The sequence below is a fragment of the Felis catus genome, chromosome X (assembly GCF_018350175.1).
Source record: "Felis catus isolate Fca126 chromosome X, F.catus_Fca126_mat1.0, whole genome shotgun sequence".
Taxonomy (NCBI): Eukaryota; Metazoa; Chordata; class Mammalia; order Carnivora; family Felidae; genus Felis; species Felis catus.
The window spans coordinates 28,197,477-28,223,713 of record NC_058386.1 but is presented as its reverse complement, the minus strand read 5'-3'; the positions used below and the strand labels follow the sequence as shown (position 1 = coordinate 28,223,713).

The 26,237-nt window shown below is 37.8% G+C and overlaps 1 protein-coding gene across 11 annotated transcripts in view; it reads left to right on the top strand.

The window, feature by feature from the left end:
- The window catches only part of DMD (dystrophin), a 2,379,610-nt gene that overhangs the window by 897,156 nt on the left and 1,456,217 nt on the right, over window positions 1-26,237 (top strand). For all 11 annotated transcript variants that reach the window (XM_045050793.1, XM_045050788.1, XM_045050791.1 and 8 more), the window contains 2 exons: window positions 14,661-14,843; window positions 15,533-15,714. In XM_045050793.1, the coding sequence (XP_044906728.1) occupies window positions 14,661-14,843; window positions 15,533-15,714 (365 nt within the window). The remainder of the gene's footprint in view (window positions 1-14,660; window positions 14,844-15,532; window positions 15,715-26,237) is intronic.

Below are 26,237 nucleotides of genomic sequence, written 5' to 3'. Positions count from 1 at the left end.
TAAAGGAAAAAAAAAATAAAGTTAATTCCATAATAATAGATGTTAAAAAAAAAAAACTACACACACATGTCTTTATGATAGGTATTTTCTTTGTCAGCCTCCCTTTGTTCTCTGTCTTGCTTTCCTACTCAGTTTGCTATTGCCTTATTTTATAATACACGCATAACACCCTAAAATGCTTTTATAGTGTCTTTACTACATCAGGAGTGATTCCTCGTATCTTGTAGCCCACCCTGACTTTTGAGATATGAGAAGAAGCGTTAGTACAAGAGATAAAAACTTGTCCAAAGGTTCCACACTTTTTATCTCTATCTCGTGCATGTGCATGCTTCTCAATTCTCAGAACCTTAAGATGAAAGGGTTTCATTGTCAGTGAGACCCTGAGGTATAAGCTTTGAAGCATGCTCACTCTTGTTAGGAGCGAATGATACAATGGAAGAACTGCCCATTGCATTCAGTTGATGCTCTGCATGCACCTTTTAGTCCACCTGGCCTTACAGGGTAGAAGACTGCTGGTCTTTTATTTGCCTTGAGGCAGAGGGCAGAATTTTCACCTGTTAATGAAATCTACCCAGAGTCTTCCCAGGGCTTAATACCATTAGCATTTTCCTTACAAATGTCAAGCTTTAAAGGCCTTAAACAAAGGATGTTTCCTTGAAGACAATAAGCAGGCAAATAGTATGCTTGTAAGGTGGCAGGTGCTATAAACAAAATGTACTCTTTCTTCTCTCTGGTCTGATATGGTCTGATATGATCTAATTCCCTTAGGATCTAATTCCCTTAGGAATGTTCTGATATGGTCAGATATGATCTAATTCCCTTAGGAAAAATAATGTCCTAATATTAATATAAAGTGAGATGGGAAGTTATTACCAGGTATGTGCTAGGAGATTCATTATTTCAACAAAAGTCTGTTATGTTCTCCTATCTGTCAGGCACTATAGTGAACAAAATAAAACAAAACTCTACACTTGTGAAGCTTACTGTGAGGGCTTTTCTGAAATATATACCATACCACACTTTCAAGAACAAGGAAAGGAGACAAAAGCATGTAAAATGAATAAAGAAAAAATCTAAAGAATTTAGTGATACATGTGAAAGGATAAGCCAAGTAGCTGGTGTACCTGAAGGAAGTGTAGATAACCATTGTGTCTGAGGGAAAATGACCTACTTAACAAAAGTGTGCTTGCTAACTTAGTTGTATATTTTTATAAGCTAGAATTGAAATAAAACCAATCCCCCTCTTTTTTTTTTTTTGATTGAAGTATAGTTGACACACAATGTTAAATTAGTTTCAGGTGTATAAGACAGTAATTCGACAACTCTGTATGTTACGCTTTGGTCACTGTGAGCTTAGCTACCATCTATCACCGTACAATGCTATTATGATACCATTAAGTTATGCTCTCTGCGCTGTACCTTTCACCCCATGACTTACTCGTTCTATAACTGGAAGTCTGTATCTCACAGTCCCCTACATCTGCTTTGTCCATCCCCCTACCCCTCTCCCCTCTGGCGACTACCAGTTTGTTTTCTGTATTTGTAGGTCTGTGTTTGCTTTGTTCATTTGTTTGTTTTGTTTTCTAGATTCTACATACAAGTGAAATCATATCATGTTTGTCTTTCTCTGTCTGGCTTATTTCATTTAGCATTTTATACCCTGTAAGTCCATTCATGTTGTGACAAATGACAAGATCTTGTTCTTGTTTATGGCTGAGAAATACTGCATTGCACACAGACACACACACATACACCGTATCTTCTTTATCCATTTATCTACTGATGGGCGCTTGGGTTGCTTCTATACGTTGGCTATGGTAAATAATGCTGCAACAAACATAGGATGCAGATGTGTTTTTTAATTAGTCTTGTTTTCTTTGGGCAGATACCCAGGATGGAAGTGACAGGATTATATGGTATTTCCATTTTTAATTTTTTGAGGAGCCTCCATACAGTTTTCTCTAGTCACTGCACCCATTTACATTCCCACCAACAGTGCACAAGCATTCCTTTTTCTCCACATCCTTGCCAACACTTGTTAATTTTTGTCTTGTTAACTCCAGCCTTTCTGACAGGTGTGAGGTGATACCTTAGTGTGGTTTTGATTGGCACTTCCCTGATGACGAGTGATGTTGAGCATTTTTCCGTGTGTCTCTTGGCCATCTGGATGTCTTCTTTAGAAAATTTTCTTCTTTAGGTCCTCTGCCCATTTTGTAATCAGATTGTTTTTGTCGTTTTGGTGTTGAGTCATATGGATTATTAACTCCTCATCTGATAAGTCATTTACAAATATCTTCTTATGTTCATTAGGTTGCCTTTTCTTTTCTTTTTTTTTTTTTGATGGTTTCCTTTACTGGGAAAAAGCTTTTTGTTTTGGTGTAGACCAAATAGTTTTTTGTTTGTTTGTATGTTTCCCTTGCCTGAGAGACTTACTTAGAAAAATACTGCTAAAGCTGATGTCAAACAGATTACCGCCTATGTTTTCTTCTAGGAGTTTTATGGTTTCAGGTCTCAAATTTAGGCAGACTCCTTTTGTTGATATCACTTGTTACTTCTCTATTCTGTGTTGCATTAAATAAGAACAATGAAGAAAAGGAAGTGATTTTATAAAGGTTGAGTGGAAAGGGGTAATGTGGCATGACAATAAAAACTCCATGTATGTTGTCTGTGAGCCTTATAATACCTTCTAAGTTAATACTGCCCTATGTATTATCAGGTGTGTACCAGGAATCTGAGATTCATTATTTAGTCAGACACACACTCCTCCAAAATTCTAGAGCCTCAGGAATTGGAATTCAGGTTTATCTTGCTCCAAAGTGAGACTCACTTGAAGTTCCCTGAGGGCAGGCGCTGGTTCTGTGCACCAGGACACCTTTGAGACATTGCCACATACAGAGGCGGGGATGGAGCCAGGCAAGGCAGTGACATTTTAGAAAACACTAGCTAGGACGTGCAGTAGACTGAGAAACCAACCCACTAGGCTCAGTTTGATGGGGGGAGAGCTTGGACAGAGAAGAGATAATCCACAGTGGGAAGTTCCTGATTCTGTGAAATGGAATGAGATTCTTGATTCCATGAAAGAAATGAGATTTAATATGGGAAGCAAATAGATTATCAAGAGATGGCAAATACTTAGAAAAGATTGATTAAAGTAAGTAAGACTTGGTATATTTGCATTAGGCATGTTTGAAAGTAGATACGATTGTTAAACTTAGGACTGAGGAGGATAGCGTTAAGAACTGACTTGGTCTTCTCACATATCTTGTAACTGCCTTATTTTAAAGTTACTTTCAGAAAATCCCCAATTCTTTAAATTCCTACTTGTATGAGTTTTCCTACTTGTATGTGTTGACTTTTAAAATTATTGAAGCTTACCAAAATTATTATAGTTATTGTGTTCATCTTTCTTCTCTGGAATCCATGGATCTCATAATATTCCTTTAGACCTTCAGAGTGACAGGAAGGGATGTTGGTTTGCTGAGGGTCCAGTTTTTCATCCAACACCTCATGGGTGTAACCTCATTTTTCTCATCTGGGCAATGGACCCTCTTTTAGGGTTGTTGTGAGAATTATATGACATAACCTGTGCAAAGAAATCACTAAGCTGGATGCTCTTCATTAACTACTTGATGAGTTCTTGAGAAAGCTGTTTTACATATGAATTTATTGGTATTTATCAAAAAAACTTTATTGTAAACTTTATCAATAAAAAGACATATCTTTTATATTAGGTACGTTTAAAATCTATTTGGAAAAACTGAGAACAAACTGAGGTTTGATAGGGGATGGGAGGGAGGGGAGGGTGGGTGATGGGTATTGAAGAGGGTACCTTTTGGGATGAGCACTGGGTGTTGTATGGAAACCAGTTTGATAATAAATTTCATATTAAAAAAATAAAATAAAATCATGAATGACAAAAAAAATCTTTTTGGGGCACCAGGATGACTCAGTCGGTTAACTGTCTAACTCTAGATTTCAGCTATGGTCGTGACCTCATGGTTTGTGAGTTTAAGCCCCACATAGGGCTCTGTGCTGCCAGTGGGAACCCTGCTTGGGATTCATTCATTCTCTCTCTCTCTCTCTCTCTCTCTCTCTCTCTCTCTGTCCCTCCCCCCCTACCTCTCTACTGCTTACTCTCTCTTTCTCTCTCAAGATTAAATAAGTAAAAATAAAGAAATAAAATAAAATCTATTTAACTCTTTTATTATGTTCTTTCTAAACTTTCATTGCTTTAGAAGGGTTTGTTGTAGCAATGATTACTTATTTTCCATCCTTTTTGATTTTCTATGAAAGATCCTATTACTTTGTTGATGACAATAACCAAGACAAATTTTTTCAGAACGAGATCAAGAAAAGAGAAAATTAAGAAATGAAAGATAGTATAGTTAAGAGAGGTAATATATGTCCAGTAACATGAAAAAGTAGAATAAGGTGTGCCTGGGTGGCTTAATCAGTTAGGCGTCCGACTCTTGATTTCAGCTCAGGTCATGATCTCACACTTTGCCAGTTTGAGCTCTGCATCGATTCCTGTGCTGATGGTGCAGAACCTGTTTGGGATTTTCTCTCTCTCCCTCTCTCTCTGTTCCTCCCCAACTTGTGCACCCTCTCTCACTCTCTTTCTCTCACTCAATAAATAAATCAACTTAAAAATATTTGAAAAGTAGACTTAGATAAATTAAAGAAAAGGAAATAATGGTATGTGGCACATGGTATGTGTCAAAGGGAATGTTGGGAAAAATATATATATTTAAAATCATGAATGCTTCACGCCATGATACACTTATTTTCCACACATGATCACTGGTTGAAACATCTTTTATACAAGACCATAAATTGGAAGAGCAAATGAGTTTTAATAATAAATTAAAATTAGATACCTAAAACAATTAAATTCAATTAGTATTTATTAGTTATCTGTATGTAGTATCTTCTGTTAAGTATGGGACAGAGTTCCTGCCTTCAAGGAATACAGAGATTTGTGTAATGTCTAGAAGTGTATACTATATTTCTTGAAAGTTGGTTAGAGAGTAGATCATAAATGTTTTCAGTACAAAAAAAGAAATGGTAATTATGTGAAATGATGGAGGTGTTAGCTAAAGCTACAGTGGTAATTACATCTTAAATTTGTACAATGTAATATGTCACTTATATAAATCAATCTGGAAAGAAATTTTTAAAAGTTAAATGGGTTGAAAAGTGATGATAATCCCAGAGTCATGGGATCAAGCCCCACGTCAGGCTCTGCACAGACCGTCGAGCCTGCTTGATATTCTCTCTCTTTCTCTCTCTCTCTCTCTCTCTCTTTTCCCCCCTTTGTCCCTCTCCCCTGCTAATGCTCACTCTCACTCTATAAAAGAATAAAAAAGAAAGAAAAATGATGAAACAAAATGAACTGGAACCTTCATTGAGAATACATTTCATACAGGGAGAGTATATTAAGCAGAGAGGCATATGATTTTATGGTAGAAAGTTTATTTTAAAACCACATATTAGCCCTTAGAAATACATTTATCTTTATAATAAATCTCAGTTCCTAGAAACTTAGGGCATGCTCATGTATTAGATAGGATATAGACATTGTGGGAGTAACAGAGACAACATAGCAATGGACTATCTAAGAAACAAGTTGATTTCTCTTTCAGAATTATCAGTATTTTGCTAGTCCAGGCTTTGTAAGAAAGCTTTGCCCATCCAGGGACCAGCGTTTTCTTTGCCATGATACTCTGTCATCCCCTAGGATACTGACTTCATCAAGGATCGTTCACCGTCATGTCTGTATTACAGGCTGTGGGAAGAAGGAAACTACAAAGGGGAGAACATTTTGATTCTTCTTAATTTTTCACAAAGAGGTTGCACATATCCTGTTCCTCTCGCCAGTATTTGGTCACGTGTCACACCTAACTGCAAGGGAAGCTGGGAACTATAGTTTATACTCTGTATAGCCAGGCTCCATAGCTCACCTATATTTTCTCCTATATAAGAAGTGGAGGAGGACAGATATTGCAGGACCAGCAGTCTTTGCAGTGGACACTTGTTTCTGGGTATCAAGATTCATACTTGGCTCCATAACCTTTTGTTTAATAGGTTTTGGGAAAAGATTTCCTTAAAATAGAAGTATACACATAGATATAACACATATGTATACAGATTATGATAGACTTCTTTTGTCTTCTTCACCAGAGTGTTCTAAGCACAATATATCATTTCTGCAAGACATTCTGTAATAGTGAAGAAAATCAACTTAACTGATACAAAAATGAAAGGCATGTGATAGGAATTATACAAAGTATTGAGTCCAAACAGTAGATTTGGCACATGTCTTCCTTTAGAAAATATTTACATTACTTACTTTTTGTGCATCTTCCTCTGTCTTATAAGAGAGTCTGTGCCATCACCTCGGCTATGTCACACTCCTGTCTGCGTTTGCGTTGTCCCCTTTTTCAGTGTTAGAGCAGTGTCTTAGTCTTGCAAGCATTATTCTTGACTTTACATTTGATTTCCGACTAGCAATGTGGATTCCAGATATTATTTTCTTAGTAGTTTCAAAACCATTGATTGTGAAATTGTGGAAGTGAAGAAAAGAAAAAAGATATAGATACATACAATTTTTCAAGACACAATTTATTAGCTGAACCATAATCTTATTGACCTTTCCTGTTAGCTTTCTTTAAATGGACTCATCTTAGGGAAACCTGGGTGGCTCACTGGGTTAAGCATCCAACGCTTGATTTCGGTTCAGTTCATGGTCTCCCAGTTCAGGAAATTGAGCCCCATGTTATCAGGGAGACTGCTCGAGATTCTCTCTCTCCGGTCTCTATCTCTCAGCCCCTCCCGCTCCCCTCTCCCACTTGCACGTACGCTTGTGTGTTCTCTCTCAAAATACACAGACATTAAAAAAGAAAAATAAATGGACTCATCTTACATACTTGACATAAGACAACTTTCAATACAGTTGCTGTTTGAAATTAAAATCCTTCTTAGGTGACTAGGAGATTTGGGTTAGAATGTTAGTTCAGTAACTGTTTTTTTTTTTTTTATGAGCCTGAGCTATAACTTCCTCTAATAATTTTATTTATTTTCATTGAGATGTAATTGTCATAGCATTATGTTTCAGGTGCACAACACCTGTATACAACATAATGATTCATGATATTGTAAAATGTTCACAATAGTCTACTTAACATCCATCACTAAACATATTTACAAATAAATATACATTTTTATTTTATTTTTAAGAAGTCTTATTAAGATATTTTGTGACAGTGCTGTTTCACAGACTCTGAAATCATTTTCTTCATTAATAGAGATTTATAAAATTGTGGTGAAGATAAGTGTTTGTAAACCAAACAACTTGGTTTTAAGTCACAGAACAGCAAATCACCTTTGTGATTTTTGGCATATTGTTTAATTTTTCTGCTCCCATTCCCTCATCCTACTATGCTCTGTCATCCTGATTTGTTGTGGTAAAAAATGATACAGTGCACGTTAAGTGCTTAACAAATTAACTGACACTAAGTGCCCAATAAATAACGGCAGCTGTTGTTACTGCTTTTATAGATGTAGTCGTTGTTGTTGTGACTGTTGTTTTAATATTGCCCTAACAGGAGACCATAATTTTTTTCTAATTCCTCATTAGGGTTTAACTTTGAACTGAATTTCAGGCTCAAGCAGTATTAAAAATTACCTCTTTGATCGTATGATTAGATTGAATGTCATGTACAGTGTTGCATGATGGATTAATTTGTCATAAATCACTTCTGCAATCATTTTTTATACTTTGAATTATACCCTGGTTTACATGTTATATCTCTGAGGAAACACAGGGGAACTGATGCAAGAATATTTCCACATACTAATCCTAGTTCTTATGAATGGTTCTTCTGTTATTTAGTGAACGAACCACTTCGTTATCCTTCTGTAATCCTTTAGCTTTCCAGTAATCTGTCACTGAACAATAAAAAGATTATAGAATACACCAAAAAATTCACTATCCATGCACTGACTTGACTGTAAAAAAAAGTATGACACATTTAAGGGAGCTAAGTGATAACATTTTCAAATGTTCTTGAAGTGTTTACACATTCAAGAACAAAAGAACTGTTTTTATCCAGGTTAAAAGTCCTATCACATTTTAAGGTGGCATTTGGGGAAGTTGCCAAAATAGGTTGGTTTCAACAGAAATATAAAAGTACTCAGTAATAGATGTGCCCTCTGGAAACGTCCCAGCTATTTTTCTAAGAGCTTTGTGGTTTGCTGGATTGCTGGTTTCACTACCTGTATGTAGCCATTTGATGACTTCTCTCACTTTGAATTGCCAAAATCGTGCTTCTAAAAATACACACAGCTCATTCAACTGTGTTTCCTCGTAAAAGTCATTTGCCATTTCAATGAACATTGGTCCCCAAATACAGGCGTTGTAGAACATTTCTTGGAAACTAGAATGTGCTTAACATTTTATTTGCATCATTTCATATAATCTTTTCACCAATCCTATGGAGATACACTTTTATTCTCCTTGTTTTACAGATGGGGAAACTGAGATTTAGAGAGGTTAAACAACTTACTCAAGATTAGACGGAGAGTAAGCTGGGTTTAAAAAAAGTTACATAATGAAGTAGTGTCAAGGCTATTGCTCTATATTTTATTACAACAATTTCTCTCACTGGAAATCCGTTTCCAGACATTTGTCCTAGACATTGCAGGACTAACACATACATTCATTTGTCTTCCCTCAGTACTTCATTTCCTCTTCTATACTCTTCCACCTTATGGAATAGCAACGTCTTCAAGGAACATAGGTGACAATATCTGTAAGTCTCCATGCAAAAGGACAATCATTACGCCTCTAAAATGTGTGGAGAATGTTGAATCAATTTTAATGTTTTTAATTTTGAAAACAGCCAGAATTGTTCCATCCGTCCATCGTTATACCTCTCACCTGAATCATTATTTGCCCAGTCTACTGCAGAGAAACATAAACCACTGTGATAAAGATAGAAATTAAAAGAAGATTGAAGCCTAGGGAAAAAAAAATTAGTTCCATTTGATGATACTGGCATCTTAAGTCATGCAATGATTGGTAACATTTTCTTCTGCATATGTCTTCTATAAAAAGCAAAGATCAAATTTCCTAGAAAATTTCCTTTGCTGCCATGATATGTATGAACTAGCCACAAGTTTAGGTAAAATATGAAATACTGTAGCAATAAATACATGTTTTGGGGAACTGGAACCAAAAGTATTAGCCTGTCTACATATATCTGTTTCTAAGTTCTCTGTTCATTGGGGGAGGTCTTTGAAAGGACATGACTACTCCTTGATCCATGAGCTGGACCGTGGCAATTGGAGGTCCCCTCACCCCTGCCTGTGTCCTTGGAATGATTCCACCTGCCTTCCCCACTCCTAGAGTTGCCCCAAGGATGCAGCTCTGAGAGAGTGATGTAATGTTGAGCCCATCTGGACAGTATATGTGACTGAACTCCATTAAGGTCTGTATGTAAACAAGGCTTGTATGCAACTTCCCTTGCCACCTACCTTTCTGGAGTGGCTTGCCTCTTTAATTGGTTTCTCTCTGTCTTCCACACAGATGGATCAATTTTAGACTACACCTGGGAAGCTCCCAAGGAGCTTCAGAACCACCAGTGTTAAAGATGGATTTATAAAGAATGTATTTTCTTTCAAAGGTTCTATTGAAAATGTGCAAATGTGAAAATTCAAGCACATTTCTTCTTTCATGGGTTTACTTGTGCTGAAATTCTAGAATTGTTTCCATTTTTCTTTCCTGACCTATGGAAAATAACTTTTTTATTCTTGACCTGGAACATATACATACACATATATACATAGATACATATATATGTATATCTCAAACAAAAGTTCAGAAAGCAATATTAATCCTTAATATAAATGACACAGGCTAATATTTATTTTATTAATTTAATTTGATTTAATTTTAAGTAATTCCTAGTCATGACCCATTAAATATTCCTGGTCATGACCCACTAAAATGATTTCATGAATCATTGATGAATCATGACTAACAAATTTGAAAAATAGTTGTCTAGACAAAGAAGGAATTACTTAGAGCCCTGATGACAATTTTGGCCATAATCATCTATGTATGTAGAGTTGATTTTATGCATACAAATAATAATGAATTGAGTTATTTTTTATTTTACACAGCTTATTCATGTTTGAGTTTAGCTTTAATAAGGCTGTCTTTGCAAAGTTTTTGTTTTATGAACATCCTCAGACAAAACTTTGAGATTCAGAATTTATGAGTACTAGACCTCGTGTCCTTGACTATAAAGATTTGCCTTTTAAAATTGTCTCCAAAATTTCAAGCTTCTGTAAATATCAATAAATCATGAAGTGTTTATTTTATTTCTATTGAAGTGTAGTTGGCATACAATATTTTACTAGTTTCAGGTGTACAACTAGTGATTTGACATTTATGTACATTATGAAATGATCACTGTAATATGTCTAGTTACCATCTATCACCAGAGTTATTACAATATTATTGACTGTATTCCCTGTGGTATACTTCACATCCCCATGACTTAAGCATTTTATAACTGGAAGTTTGTACCCATCTCCCTGCTTCCCCTCTGACAACCACCAGCTTGTTTTCTGTATTTATGAGTCTGTTTCTGTTTTGCTGTTTGTTTTGCTTTTCAAAAAAGATTCCACATAGAAGTGAAATCATAAGGTATTTGTCTTTCTCTGTCTGACTTATTTCACTTAGCATAATGCCCTCTAGGTCCATCTGAGTTGTCACAGGTGACAAGATTTCCGCCTCTTTTACGCCTGAGTGATATTCCATTGTGTATATATGTCACATCTTCTTTACCTGCTTATCTATCAGTGGGGATGTTTACTTTTGTAATCCAAATTGTATATTGGTAAAATGTATTGTGTTACTTGAGTAATAGTGTTGTTTATAATTTATCATTTTGAGAAGATACATTTGAAATCAAGATCATTAATGATTTTTAGAACTTTGATGTAGGAGCTAGGTTAAGGTTCACGTTTCATAAAGGTTTAATTTAATTGATGCTTACTCTTACAAGTTTTTCGGATCATTTTTTCCACAATAATTTTTTGGCTTTTGAAATCTGGACAGTGACTTAAGATGATAACAGTGGAGGAGGTTGAGTTTCATAATGGTTCTTATGCATATAAGAATCCCATAATAATTGCAGTTATCATGCACTTTCTTGGGTTCTTACAGAAGATCAGGCATTCTGCTAAACACTTGATATACTGTTCTTTAATTTTTACCACAATCTTATTAGGAAAGTATCACTGCTCCTGTTTTACTTAGGAGGAAACTAAGGCTAATGATAGAGCTAAGTAACCTTCCCAGGGTGATAAGACCTCAGACCAGAGTCAAGATTCAAACACTGCCTCCACAGCCCTTGGGTTTTACAACCACGCTCTAGCGTACATGATAATAAAGCACTGTCTCCTCTCACCTGTAGCCAAGAGAAGCCAAAATATTCAGAATTGAATTGTATTTTTTTCACCTACACACAGCGCTGGCCACACAATGTGCAGTACAGTGAAAAATGAAATACAGGGCCCCTTGTTCAAAGAGCAGGAAGGAAAGGGCTGTTAAAATTAAACTATAAAGCTGTTTTCCTTTATTCCATGGTCTCTCTTTCTCGACTTGCCATTGTGTTTTTTATTTGCTGTTTAACTTCATACTGAACAAAGAAAATTAAAATTTTAAAGTATTAGCACGGGTTTTATTGCTCATTGTTACATTGTGCAATTGCGGTTGTAAATGTAAATATAAGACCATTTAACTCCTGCAGAATCACCGGCACTATACAATTTGTATTTTGTAGCTTGTGCATGCCTATGTATTTCATTCTTAATGTGGAAACATTGCACAACTAACTTAGCTGTTTTTATTTCACTTCTTGATAGGTGCATGTTCTACTCCTATTCTGTACTTTCATCATTCTGATGAGTAAGGCAGGATTGAAAGGACAAGGAACCCGGGGTTGCCCTTTCCCTTTCTTTTTGTGTCCTCAATTTCAGCCTAAATGGTTGGCTAATATGGGAATGAAATACAAGTAAGAAGGGATATCCAAGGGCTCTGTGGTCATTCTTGTTTTCTTAGAATTGCCTTCTTTCTGCATTTGAAGCAAGTTCTGGTTCAAACAGAAAGCACGAGTTCTTGGGGCTGTTAGTGCCATCGGTCGTTCGTAGACATACTTCCCTTGGACGGGCTTGAGTGTTGCTCCATCCCCGCATAGTGTGTGTCCACCCGAATTTTATGCTCATGGCACATCAGTAACACTATATGCAAATGGGGGTCGACACACATATTATACTTACTTCCCCTGCACATTTCCTTTGTCACCTTATTGGACTTCACTTCCATTACCCACATTCAAAGATGACATTATTAAGGGCAGTGTCAGGAAACAGTTAAAACAAGCAAGGTATGTTTCTGAGCCTTGGGGCACTGTACCACTGCTCAGGTTGCACAACTATGAAGCTGCTCTTGACTACATACATCTCCCAGGCTACCTTTGTGTGACTTTTCTTCTCTTAATGCTGACTTTGATATCTGTTATTAATAGTAATTGGGGATGGAGAGAAAGGATACACCATGGAACTTGTTCAAACCCCTAAGGCCTTCAGAAATTTGCCTTGACTTGTGCTCAGGGTCCTTTTGCTATTCGAGATGCTAGAGTTGGGTGATCTTGACCTATCAGGATGACATATTTCTGCCAGTTCTCTAGAAACACATGAAGAATGCATCATTTGATGGAAATATCACACAAAGCCCTCCCCCAATGTCTCTCCATCTTAGAGGACTTAATAGTTGAAGAATTTTTTAATAATAAAGTTTCAAAATAGGAGCATTTATTGGAAGAGCACAATTAAGTTGGTGCTGGCAGCTCCGTGGGATAAGGCCCAGCATTGAGAGGGACTAGAAATTCAAGGCAGACCTGTCAGAGGAAAGCCATCAAAAGGGGGGATTTTTTTTCTAGACAAGATCATGCAGTCTCCCAAGCAGCTTCTGCTTGTTCTATGCTGCCTCTTGTTTCCTTTGCAGAACCCTGTTTGTTAGGGCCTGGTGTTTGCTTAGTGTCTTTGGAGTATACAGAAGATTCCTCTCCAAACACTTCTTCAATATTTTTGCTCTGCTTCACTGTGTCAACACTTTGTTTGTATCCCCTACTTCAGCAGGAAACCCCCTTGAATGCCATCTTTCTTAAGATATTTGAAGCCCAGCAATGTACCATGAGTGTACTTTACCCAAATAAAAATTCATGCACATTTTCTTATTTACTCGAATTCTTACCATTGGCAATTGCCCTAGTATTAAAGCAGCGGACGCATTAGTTACCCCAAGAGTTGTCTCCTGGTACTTGGTAGTACTGGTCCCATTGCTTCTGAATCCCTGCTAACACCCAACCAGGTTTAGAGGTCAGTGTTCCATCCTGGAAAATAACCTGTTATATACAGGTGAGTCTTTTAAAGTCTCCATTACTTAGCTTGAGGTGGGGAGGAGGTATGGACATGCCTAGTACTCCCACTACAAAAGAATCTTTCCCCATCAATTTTCTCCAGTCACTGCACTTCTTCTTCTATACCTTCAGCTAGGTAATGGGCTGAAAGTGGTGGGGCCAGTCTTCTGGTTCCTTCTTAGCAGTGCCTTCATAGGTGGCCTGGATCTTCTCGTTAGAATTATGGACTATGTACCTGTTGTTCTCAGCTTTATTCAGAAATTCAGAGTTTCAAGACAACTGTTGGGAATCTTACTTAGCATCCTACTAATTAAATATGGAAGTAGGGGCACCTGGGTAGCTCAGTAGGTTGAGCCTCTGACTTTGGCTCCCGTCACGATCTCACAGTTCATGAATTCAAGCCTCCCAGCGGACTCTCTGCTGTCAACATAGAGCCTGCTTCAGATCCTCTGTCCCCCTCTCTCTGCACCTCCCTCCACTCATGCACTCTCTCTTTGAAAAATAAATTAACATTTTTAAAAGAATGTGGAAGCAAATGCTTCATATTTTACATCTTCTAAGATAATGCCTTCCTACTGAAACCATGGCCTTCTGGAAATAAAAGCTTAATTTATAGAAGTCATCATACTGTTAGAAATTTCAGTTGTGTGAATGAGGTATTTCTGTTTAAATTTCATCTGTTTCCCTCATTTATTTTCAACCCGATAACTTTATTGCTCTTTAAATTTTCAGAAATAGTTCATTCCCTTCTCTTGGGAAGAGATGTTTCCTTTAATGCCATTGCAAAAGTATGTAAATATAATACCAATAATGTTTATGTATAAATGATTGAAAATATAAAATGAAAAAGTTACCTGTGGCTGAAAATTGGTAGCATTTAAAATACAGCATGAAGAGATGATGTATTAATCCATTTTTACTATAATCCAGAAAAGCTTTAATGAAATACTAATTTGAAGTGGATTTCAACTGCCATTTGAGAATTTGTGTGTATGTTTGTGAGATGTTAAAATGCAGACTTGGTATTGTATGTGTCTGCTGTTCATGTCTCTGGTAATGCAAGTGGACATTTCTAGCATTTTAAATATTTCATTCGATTTATCATGTAATGTACTGGAACAGTCTGCAAAGATACTCATTGTATAACACCCAATTTATTTTATTGTGCAGCACTTGGAAACTCCTGATGATATTGGCCGTTCATCAATGGAGACTGAGGTAACCCTGGACAGTTACCAAACAGCTTTAGAAGAAGTACTCTCATGGCTTCTTTCTGCTGAGGACACATTGCAAGCCCAAGGAGAGATTTCTAATGATGTAGAAGAAGTGAAAGAACAATTTCATACTCACGAGGTAAAGCAAAACGTTGATGGATGAAACTAAGGACATGACTTGTCATAATGACAAGTCCCTCTTTTTATCTCAGTTACTCTGTGAGATCCTTGTATTTTGGTAATTTAGCTTTTATTTTGAGATGGAAACAAATCAGTGTTGATGGGCGTGGGATTCCAACAGCCTGCATTTAAAGTTCTGTCTTGCAGAATGACCCTTGAAGTTGCCGAGATCTCATTTTGCCAGTGACTCATGCCAGGGATATGAGAGCCCAGCTCCCTTCACTTGGGTCAAAGCGATGCTGAGTTATAACAGTCACTCTGGAGGACCCATGTGGTATCAGGCTACACCGCCCTTCATGGGAGACTTTTCTTGAAGTGACACACTTAACTTGCTTTCCGCCCCTTTGCTTTCCTATTTTCTGCTACTTTGGCTCCTTTGCATGTCTTTCTGGGAGCTTTTACTTAGTACATCACTTGCATACAGATCCTTATCTCAGGATCTGCTTCTGTGGAAGGCGAGGTAGGCTACTAGTTGCCCTTAATTCATATTTAAAACGCTATTGGGTTTTCTTAAATAAAAATTCACATCCTTTTACTGGAATATAATTGACATGGGCTACAAATTGAAAATTGCAAAAAAAATAATAAATTTCAAAACCATAATGATTTACCTAAAGCGCCCACTTTTTCACCTTCTTTTCCTGTCAGGGGTACATGATGGATTTGACATCTCATCAGGGACGAGTTGGTAATGTTCTACAACTGGGAAGTCAACTGATTGGAACAGGGAAATTATCAGAAGATGAAGAAACCGAAGTACAAGAACAAATGAATCTCCTAAATTCAAGATGGGAATGCCTCAGGGTAGCTAGCATGGAAAAACAGAGCAAGTAAGTCTTTGTTTTTAATTCCTAAAAATAGTGAGTTTTGGACTTGTATGATTACTTTGATACAGTTTCTCATTTAAGTTGGGATTCTCAGTTTGCTCCTAGAACGTGTAGCTCTTTTTTAGGGCATGTTCAGATTGTATTTTCTTGTCTGTTATATTTTGTTTTTCACTTTTGTGATTGATGTGGAGAGGTTGGATAGAAGAACCATTATCTACAGAACTCTGCTCTCAAAGTTGCCAAAATTGTTGTCACAGTTAATATTTTCTAAGTTTTTTCCAAAAATTAAAATGTGACCATGGAAGGCAACAGAAATGTAAACAGGAAACCATGCACATAAAATCATCTGTTAGGCACAGTTGACAGGAAACTTCTCTTCTGAAGGAAAAGCTCTCAAAATATTAGTTTCTCATGTGTTTATGGAAATCCTCTTGAAAAAAATTACTTCTAATCTATGTTTGGAAATCCTTGTGCAAGTACTATATGGTAGTGAATTATTTTAAGAATACATATTGACTTTATCAAAAAAGAACTTTTGAGATATTTGTGAAAATGGCATGTTTCTTATAAAGGTAACAAGTAGATCTCATCATTCTGGATGTGTTGCTTTGATTTATATTGTTAGGTGTGTGTATTCATGTAGAGCCTATCGAGACAAGATAGATTTATTTTTAAATGAAAAGAAATGAAGTGCCAACTGTGGATTTGAATACATTAAGCTAAAGAAATTGTCCAAGCGCCTTAAGTTTACTTAGCTATTATTTATGAAGATTAAAAGCTTTAAACTAGGACCAAAGAAGCTCATTAGATATGCTGGGAAGATTGCTATTTCAGTACTAAATTATAGTGTGACAACAGGGAGGGGGAAAACACATTTTTAAACTCCTGTCTTTTGAAAGAATAAATAAGGCATATGCAGGATAGAATTTTCACAAATATTGGTATTCCAAACCAGGAGATATGAGTCTCTATACATACTGACGTTTTCCCCTGATGTGCCCATTTTGATGTTTGCAACTAACCCTAGAAGTTAGAGTTACAACAGCCATATTCTAACAATTGAGTCAGTCTCATATCCATGCCCAAGGGTTGACTCATTTATTCCCCCCATTTATTATCATAAATTATAAGATACAGAACCTCTCTTACTTATGGTCGTGTCTCAACATTCTTCAGGTAGCAACTTCCTATTTTCATTGATCTGTGCAACTTAACGTAACCTCAGATAAAATTTGCTTGTCTTTAAAATCCTATGGTAGAACCACTGTCTTCTCCTTCCTATGTTCTCTTTTCCCATTCCCTCCTGGAGGCTAAGTGCCCCCATCAAACCCTCAATCCCTTTTTAAAATTTTTTTAATGTTCATTTATTTTTGAGAGGCAGAGAGAGACAGAGTGCGAGCAGAGGAGGTGCAGCGAGAGCAGGAGACAGAATCCAAAGCAGGCTCCAGGCTCTGAGCTGACATTACAGAGCCCAATGCAGGCTCTAATTCATGAACGATGAGATTATGACCCAAGCAAAGTTGGATGCTTAACTCACTGAGCCACCCAGGTGCCCCACCAATCCCTTTTTTTAGGTAAGACTGACAATATGGCATGAAGTGTTCATGCTAATCAATTAATTACCTTTGAGACTGAGTTACAAGAAAAGGTGAAGTCAACTTAAAATCCCAAATTTGTAGTCAGTTTTAAAAGTAAGTTTACTGGAGCTCCTGGGTGGCTCGGTCGGTTAAGCGTCCGACTTCGGCTCAGGTCATGATCTCGCGGTCCGTGAGTTCGAGCCCCGCGTCGGGCTCTGTGCTGACAGCTCAGAGCCTGGAGCCTGTTTCAGATTCTGTGTCTCCCTCTCTCTGACCCTCCCCCGTTCATGCTTTGTCTCTCTCTGTCTCAAAAATAAATAAACGTTAAAAAAAAATTAAAAAAAAAATAAAAGTAAGGTTACTTTAAAAAATGCCTGTCTTGAAGGGATATCTACTATTAGATGATAGATCATAGCATAGATACACATACGTGGATGATAGTGCACGTGCCCATATTTACACACATACACATGCACAAACATGCATACATACATATGTGTGTATGTGTGTAATTTCTTTACCCCCATCCTGCTGGAGGATGGAAAAGCTAAAATAACAACATCAGTCCTTAGCTAAGATTGACATAAAACACCAGTTTGTCCTGGGGTCCCTGGGTGGCTCAGTCAGTTAAGCGTCTGACTCCTGATTTTGGCTCAGGTCATGATTTCATAGGTTTGTGAGTCCAAGCCCCACATCAGGCTCCATGCTGTGGAGCCTGCTTGGGGTTCCCCCCCCTCTCTCTGTCTCCCTCCCTCCCTGCCTCTCCCCTGCTCGCTTGTGCACTCTCTCTCTCTTTCTCTCTCTCTATAAATAAATAAACTTAAAAAAAAAAACGTTTGTCCTGAGGGAAGATTTGGGCACTTTGGTATGTGTTTAAGCACTTGGAATGATTATTAGGAAGGCAAGGGCGGCCTCTTAGCTGGCATAGTTTCTGCTAAAACATAGAGTTTTGAAAATGAGACACTAATATGGAACCACCTGTAGCACACAGTCATTTCTGGACAGTTTATTGAAATACCCATACACAAAGTATGATTTTGCAAAGCAAATCCAGAAATCTTTTGTAAGGTTGTAAAAGTAAGTCTTCCATATCACTTTCCCTAACTTTGTGTGTATTCATGCATAAAACCTATTAAAATCTAATTGAGATAAGCCATTATGCAAACCGTGCTGGACCTGATTCTTAATAGATTTTTTTGAAGGAACCAAAGAGCTAATTATGACAATAGGATATCATCAGTATTTAAAAAAATAATAATTCTAGGTTTTATTTCATGCTTTTATAGATTGCTACCCATTCACTTTCTATTCTCATGAGCTTTGTTGATGACGAGCTTCATAGGGAGCATCACCTATTCTTTCCAAACCTCTGCATCCTATGAAGTAGGAAGGCATGATAAATTGCTAGCAAACAAAAATGGATCAGTCTACATTTCTCATCTCTCCCTCCCATAGACAGAGTGTGGATAGACCCCATCCCAAGTTGTCATCCCTGCCTAAGCATAGATTTTGTGATGAGAGGAATGATAATTAAAGTTTGTCTGGGCATATAAGATATAACCGAAGCCATGCTAGGATTCTTAAGTTGCTATCTTTTAATAAATGTAAAAAACAAAACAACAAAAAAACTAACTGGGAATACAAATAAGCTTATAACTATATATTATGTATATATTTATATATGTACTATAATTATACACACACACATACATGAAACTCTACACACACACACACACACACACAAACATAAGTATTAACAAATATTAATGGAGTACCTCAAGATATCAGATACATTTCCAGGCATTAGGGACAAAGTATTGGTCATAAGAGTTTAAGTCCCAGATCTCCTTTAGCTCTAGAGAGGCTGTTAAAACAAGAACCCAAGAGGGACGCCTGAGTGGCTCAGTTGGTGAAACTGCAGACTCTTGAATTCAGCTCAGGTCATGATCTCATGGTTCATGAGATCAAGCCCCACATAAGGCTCCATGCTGACAGTGCACGGAGCCTGCTTCTGATTTTCTCTGTCCCTTTCTGTCTGCCCCTCCCTCACTTGCACTTACTCTCTCTCAAAATAAATAAGCAAACTCTTAAAAATTCTTTAAAAAAAATAGAAAGAAAGAAAGAACCCAAGAGAAAGGTACCTGAATGCTTGGTTAAATGTCTGACTCTTGGTTTTGGCTCAGGCCATGATCTTACATTTCATGAGTTTGAGCCCACATTGGGTTCTGTACTGGCAGGACAGAGCCTGCTTGGGATTCTTTCTCTTTCTCCCTCTTTCTCTGACCCTCCCCTGCTTGTGTATGCTTTCTCTTTATCTCTCTTCCTCAAAAAAAAATGAATCAACATTAAATTTTTTTTTAAAAAAATGAACCCCAGAGGATGAAAGGTGGGAGAAGCATCTCCGTATCACAGCGCCTTTTAATATCCTCAGAAAACTTACTCCTAGCTGATATTTAGTGTTTGTGATCTAAGAATGTTATTTCTGGGGTGTTAACCATTTAATTTGAATTTGAATGACAAGAAGGAACTACCATTTGTTAACCAGGAGAGTAACATTTCAGGCAGAGGGAACAGCCAGTGCAAAGGCACTAAAATAGGAACAACCGGCTTGTTAGAGGGAGTGAGGATCAGCATGAATGGAAAGTTGCAGGAGGGAAGGTTAAGTAGTGGAGGTATGAGACAGGGTTAAAAGAGAGGTAAGGGTCCCCTCTTGTATGGTGGTGTTAGGGTAAGAGAAAAGGGCTTTGGCGTTCTAGTGGAAGTGAAAGTGTTCCAGGATTTTTTTTTTTTTTTTAACCTCAGTACCTGGAATTCATCGTCTCACCGCTTGGAAGAATGAAGAGGTGGACACAAAATGAACAACAGGCAAAGTTTATTGGAGTATGAGATCAGAAAGTGAGAATAGTATGAAAGCTCTCTTTGCAGAGACGGGGCATTTAAAAGTGAATACCCCCCACTATAGGCAAGGGTCTTTGTTTTATAAGGTTCTGGTTGCCGCCTCTTTCCCTTCTCCCTTGTTCCTTCTCAGGTTCTACCCTCCCTGGCTTCATAACTCTACGTGCTGGGTCCTCCATTCATGATTGGCTCCATTCCATTGTGTGAGGAATCAGACTAGGGTCATACTGTCCCTCTTATAGCATAAGCTTTATGCTTTACTTATTTTAGTTAGATATTTTGATTATCAGATTACTGAGGGGAACCTGAGGGGGAGTAGGTGGTGTCTGTTACATTCTGAAGAGGAACCTTATGTCCAAGGGGGTTTGCCGTGACGCTCCCAGCACCGTTCCAAAAATCTGTGTTTTTCCCCACCAAGGGACCTCAGGTCCCAACCTTTCCCTCTCTGCCAATTTGATCCTATCTTTCCCTATCATACAAGAAAAAGCCACCAGAATGTTTTAAGTAGGGGTGAGACAGGTAAAGAACATCTCAGTCATGCTACTGGAAGAGGAAAGGGCAGTTATAAGGTCACTGCAGTAACCCAAGTAAAAAATGACAGGTCTTATGCCAGGTGGTAGTTGTGGTATACCACGAGTATATTCTGTTATTTTAGCCCAACAGTTGATTTATAAACTATTACTGCTATACTTAGTTTTGTTATTTTTTTGCCTTTTTAACAGTCAGGATCCTTTCTTTTTAAGTTTAATTTATTTTAAGAAAGATGCACAGAGCAAGCTGGGGAGTGGCTGAGAGTGAAGGCAACAGAATCCCAAGCAGACTCCATGCTGTCAGTGCAGAGCCCAGTGCGGTGCTCAAACTCAGGAGCTGTGAGATCATGACCTGACCTGAAATCAACAGTCGGACACTTAAGCAACTGAGCGGTTGCCCTAGTCAGGATCCTTTTTGCTTTGGAAATAGGTATCCTTGCATTATATACATAAATGTTAGCTATATACAGGTCGCATCTAGGAAGTACTATGTATCCCACAAACCGTTAATAGTTATCAAACAAGAAATTTAAAAATATATAGGGGTAACAAAATGCTCCTATTTCTACCTAACCATAAATCTACTCAGATTTGCCAAAGGGATAAGGCCTCTCTTTCTTTTTTTTTTAATGTTTATTTATTTTTAAGAGAGAGAGAGAGGGGCAGAGAGAGAGGGTGACACAGAATCCAAAGCAGGCTCCAGGCTCTGAGCTATCAGCACAGAGCCCCCATGCAGGGTCCAAACTGGTGAACCACGAGGTCATGACTTGAGCTGAAGTCAGAGGCTCACTGGAGTGAGCTGCCCAAGCACCCCAGGTCTCACTTTCTTTTTTTTTTTTTAATTTTTTTTTTAGTGTTTATTTATTTTTGAGACAGAGACAGAGCATGAATGGGGGAGGGTCAGAGAGAGAGGGAGACGCAGAATCCGAAACAGGCTCCAGGCTCTGAGCGGTCAGCACAGAGCCCGATGCGGGGCTCGAACCCACGGACCGCGAGATCATGACCTGAGCCGAAGTCGGATGCCTAACAGACTGAACCACCCAGGCACCCCCAGGTCTCACTTTCTTAATCACCTGTTTATGTGAACTGGGGTTGCATACTTCCCTTCTGTGATTCTCACTTACTGATTGTTGAAAACACCAGCACTTCTATGAACCTGGCACACCTTGAGAAGATATCAGCTGACATAGAGTATGAAAAAGTAGATCGTGAATGCAAAATAATTACAAAATGCAAAGAATGATCATCATTGTAAATAAGATGACTAGCCATAGGCTAATTATTTTAACTTTACCATAATGGTTAATAATTTGCTTCCTATATATTTTTCACTTTTTTCCCCCAACTTGTTCTAATTGCCTCTTTGATTTTTTCCCCCAAAGGCTGTGATCTTGGGTGTGTTCTCTGGGGGTGAGGGAGTATGTTCCAGGTAATTGAAATTACATTTGAAGTTAAAATTTTGCAACGGAAATATTTAGAAGTGCGCTTTATAAAGAAATGCCAGTAAAAAACATAAACATGCAGATGCTTCTCCCTCCTTTTTTCCTCTTATTTCTCCATTTCCATTGGATTCTTAAATTCTATAAATTTCTTTCCACTACAATTCTGATACCTTCCTAGATGTGAGCTGATGATGAAGCTAATGCAGTAAAGAAGTTTGTTAAGGTAGCCTTGGCACTAACATAAGCTGCTATCGGTCAATTAAAAATCTTTATTTATGAAATTTGAAAGAACTAAGTGCCCCTGATCGCATAGTTAAAATAAAATAATGAAAACAGGACAGTGCCTGTTGCCATCCTCAAGTTGGCAACCTTATGGACAGGAGGTGAAATCATCTTTGTTTGGATTCCTTTTATGCTGGAGAATACCCTTCAGATGGTGGGAGGTGAGGGAGAGAGAAGAAAAAGTCAAAATTTCCAACTGTGGAAGCGTGAGAAGACAACTGGCATAAGGACAACAGCAAATCTCCTTCTCTATGAATAAACTAATTAATTTGATTGAAAAATGCAACCTGCAGAGAGAAAAAGAGATTTCCTGACATTTCTACAAGGACTCATCAAGATAAGCGCAGCAAGTTCCATCAGCTTCTCTGATAATTGCGGTTAGGACACGCAGGGGGAAAGTAAAGCCTTGGTGGTGGTGAAGGAAGAAAATGAAAGCAAGTCAGGAAGGAGGCCAGGTGAAGTTACATCCTGGTTTACATCAGCAGGAGGAGAGATCTGAATAGTATGTGGGTGGAAACGCAAGCCCTAACATGGCAAACAGTCGTGAATCACCATCAACACTTGGGAGAGAAAAATATGTCTCACAAATCTGGTTCATCTCTTTTCCCCCGAGTGTATGTTCCAGTCTTGAAATGAGATGGCCTTTGTAAGTGAACAGAGCAAAGGAGATGCTGAACAAATAGTGGGTTTTCTCCCAAGTGAAGTAGCTGACCTATCACATATGTGAATATAGGAATGAATGGATGAACAAATGAATTAATTTTTCCAGGTAGTTCTAGTTTGTCAGATAAATGTGTTGTAGTGAGCGTTTTAACGATGCAATATCTCAGACTCTTATGTGTGATTTTATATCACCATTTTGTTAATTCATTTTTAAATTCTTCTAACAATGTTACAATGAGAATTTCTTAGAGATCGAGGTGGTTCAAGAACTAGCAGGAGCAACATTCCCTGAGAATTTATTAAAAATGCAGAATTAGTCCTCCGTCTGATCTATGGAATCAGAATCTGCCATTTAACAAGATCCCAAGTGATTCCTAAGCACATTAAAGTTTGACAAGAACTGATCTTCTTGGCACTATTACGGAATAGGATAAAACCATACTCTTTCTTTGTAGACCACTATTTTTAATATCTTTTGTCCCTATTTTTCTATCAAGGGATGGGACAAACAGTTGAACTATTTTCTTAGAAGCTCCATAAACAATGCTGGTGATGTCTAATTTAATCCTTCAATGGTAATATTATCTCACACGGGTGACTAGTGGAATTGCAAGATTTTTGTGAAAGAAGAAACAAGAGGGACAATGTGTGCGTACTGACAACTAATCACTGGCCTAATAAGCAGCAGTAATTAACATACAGCAATCTGGTCAGGTTGAAATGGATATGACTGACCATCACAATTTTTTTGTGTAGATAATGTGCAGTTAAAATATGGATAGTCCTTTTCAAATATGGATATGACTGACCATCACAATTTGTTTTTGTGTAGATAATGTGCATTTGAAATATGGATAGTCCTTTTTCAAGTAATAACAAGTATATGACTCTTATAGTTTAAATTACAAATAGGAAAGCCCAATCTCTGGAATTTTTAGAAATGAGAGTAGAGAGTAGGATTTTTTGGAAGAATGCTTTTTCACAAAGATAAACAATGATAATTAGAAAATTAAGTTTAGTCATTCATTCGTCCATCTCACTAACAATTCTTGTCTACTTTATTCCCAGCACTGTTTTAGATACTGGGGAAATCTAAGTCAACAAAGCAGACTAACTCCCTCTTATTAAGCTTGCATTCTTCATGCGAGGAGACAATTAGTTAAAGAATACGTATAATGTATCAGTTGGGGAGAAATGACTAAAAGGGAAGGAAAGCAGGCTATAGATTTAGAGAAGGAAACATCATTGTGTGTGTTATCGTATGTATGCACTCAGGGAAGGCCTCTCTGATGAGGTAATATTTAAGCAGAGCCCTAAATGAAGGGAGGAAATAAGCCATGCAGGTAGCTGGGGCAAAGGCAAACAAATGGAAAATTCCAGAGGCAGGAGGGTGCTGGCCATGTTTGCGAAACAGTGTGCCGGAGCTGACAAAAGGAAAAACGATGTCTTTGTGATTTAGGACTAAAAAATGGTTCAAATTAGGTTAATAGACATCCTTAACAGGAGCAGCTTTTATGGAAATTGACATTTTAATAATCTGAATTCTGATATTTCAGATTGGGAAAGTGTTCCTGTTTTTTGTATTATGTCTTATATTTGATTGATAATTCAATGATACCACTTACTCATTCACGAAATATTTGTCATGTGTCTTGTATATGCCAGGCACCGTGCCAGATGTTCTATAGTGACACAGTTTTTGAATTTGAGTAGGCTTCTATTGCCATAGAAAGGAATGTGATCTCTGAGTGTCAACATTTCTCATTCTTACTAGGGATAATTTAAACAATCTTTCAATCATTGTATTTAATAGTAGTCCTTGGTTTGTGATGACATCTGCGAGTGTCTTCATCTACTTGGTAAGTATTTAATCAGGAAGATTGAATTGAGGGTTGCCATAATGTATTTGCCACAAGAATCTTTTCATCCAGCCATGCAGTTTCTTTATTGTGTTACTGTTACTATTTTGAATTTATGCTTTCAAAATGCAAATGAATTTGTTTGCATTTTGAACTTTAATCTTGCTCTGGATAGTTGAAGAATGTCAATAATTAAACTGCTGTTGAGTTATATGGACAGAAGAGAAAAATAGATTAGGACTTTGGAGACAGTGGTTCATTTTTGTTTCACAGAATCCTTTTTAGGCACACTGCTATTTCTCACATTCCATTCAGTGAACAAATAAATATTCATACGCATTTAATTTTGAGGGAGGGTTGACAATTTATTTTTATTTCTAGCCGTTGGAAGGGGAACTTCGCAGGTGAATTCTTTCTGAGATACTTATTGTGAGGTCGCAGAGTAAACACTGGGGCCTCCAAGACCAGGCTGCAGGCTGTAATACAAGCTGCAGGCTGTAATACAAGCTGTAATACAAGCTGCAGGGCGCTTTCAGGCTTAGTGGGAGCTTTTGATAAATGTACATGACCTGTTCTTGCTTTCTCTTCTGGCCCAAGAGACATGTCAGCCTACCAGTTGGTGGGAGTGGTGGTGCCGTAGAGAGGAGGATGGACGCATTGGTTTTAGGGGCAAGGAAAGCCTCTTTATATGATTTGGTTAGACCTTTGCCTCTCTTCGTTCTCCAATGGAAACTACTCTACTGGTAGTAGCTCGAAGACCAGTGTCCACTGTCAGCCTTTGCAGCCGGATTTTTTTAAGGGATGGTTAGGACTTGGAGGAAAGAGGATGTATTTATTGAGTCAGGGGGGCGCAGGGGGGCCACTGCACAGATGCACATACTACACTTTCAGAAATTCAGAGTGGGAACTGGCCAATAGCGGTGGTGGACGCAGGGGTGGGAAAGGTGGTGGTATCCATGTAACAGTGATGGTGAAAGTTGGACACATTTGAGGTCGTTGCTTTTACTGGATTCTCGGTTTTGAACCTTGTATTTCACACGGTATTCATTATTGAGCATTGATAAATGTCCCAAACCTTGAGAGCTGAAAACTACTAATGTGCTTCATATGGCCCATTCATTACTGCCATACAACAAAAGCCTTTACGTATGTTTGTATATGCATTACTGAAACTTTCCTTTAAAAAAATCAATATCGCTTTCCTATTTTAAAGCAGGGTGGGGTTCTTTTTGTCGGTTTTGCTTTGCCTGGGATATATCATGCTCTGATTCTTACATT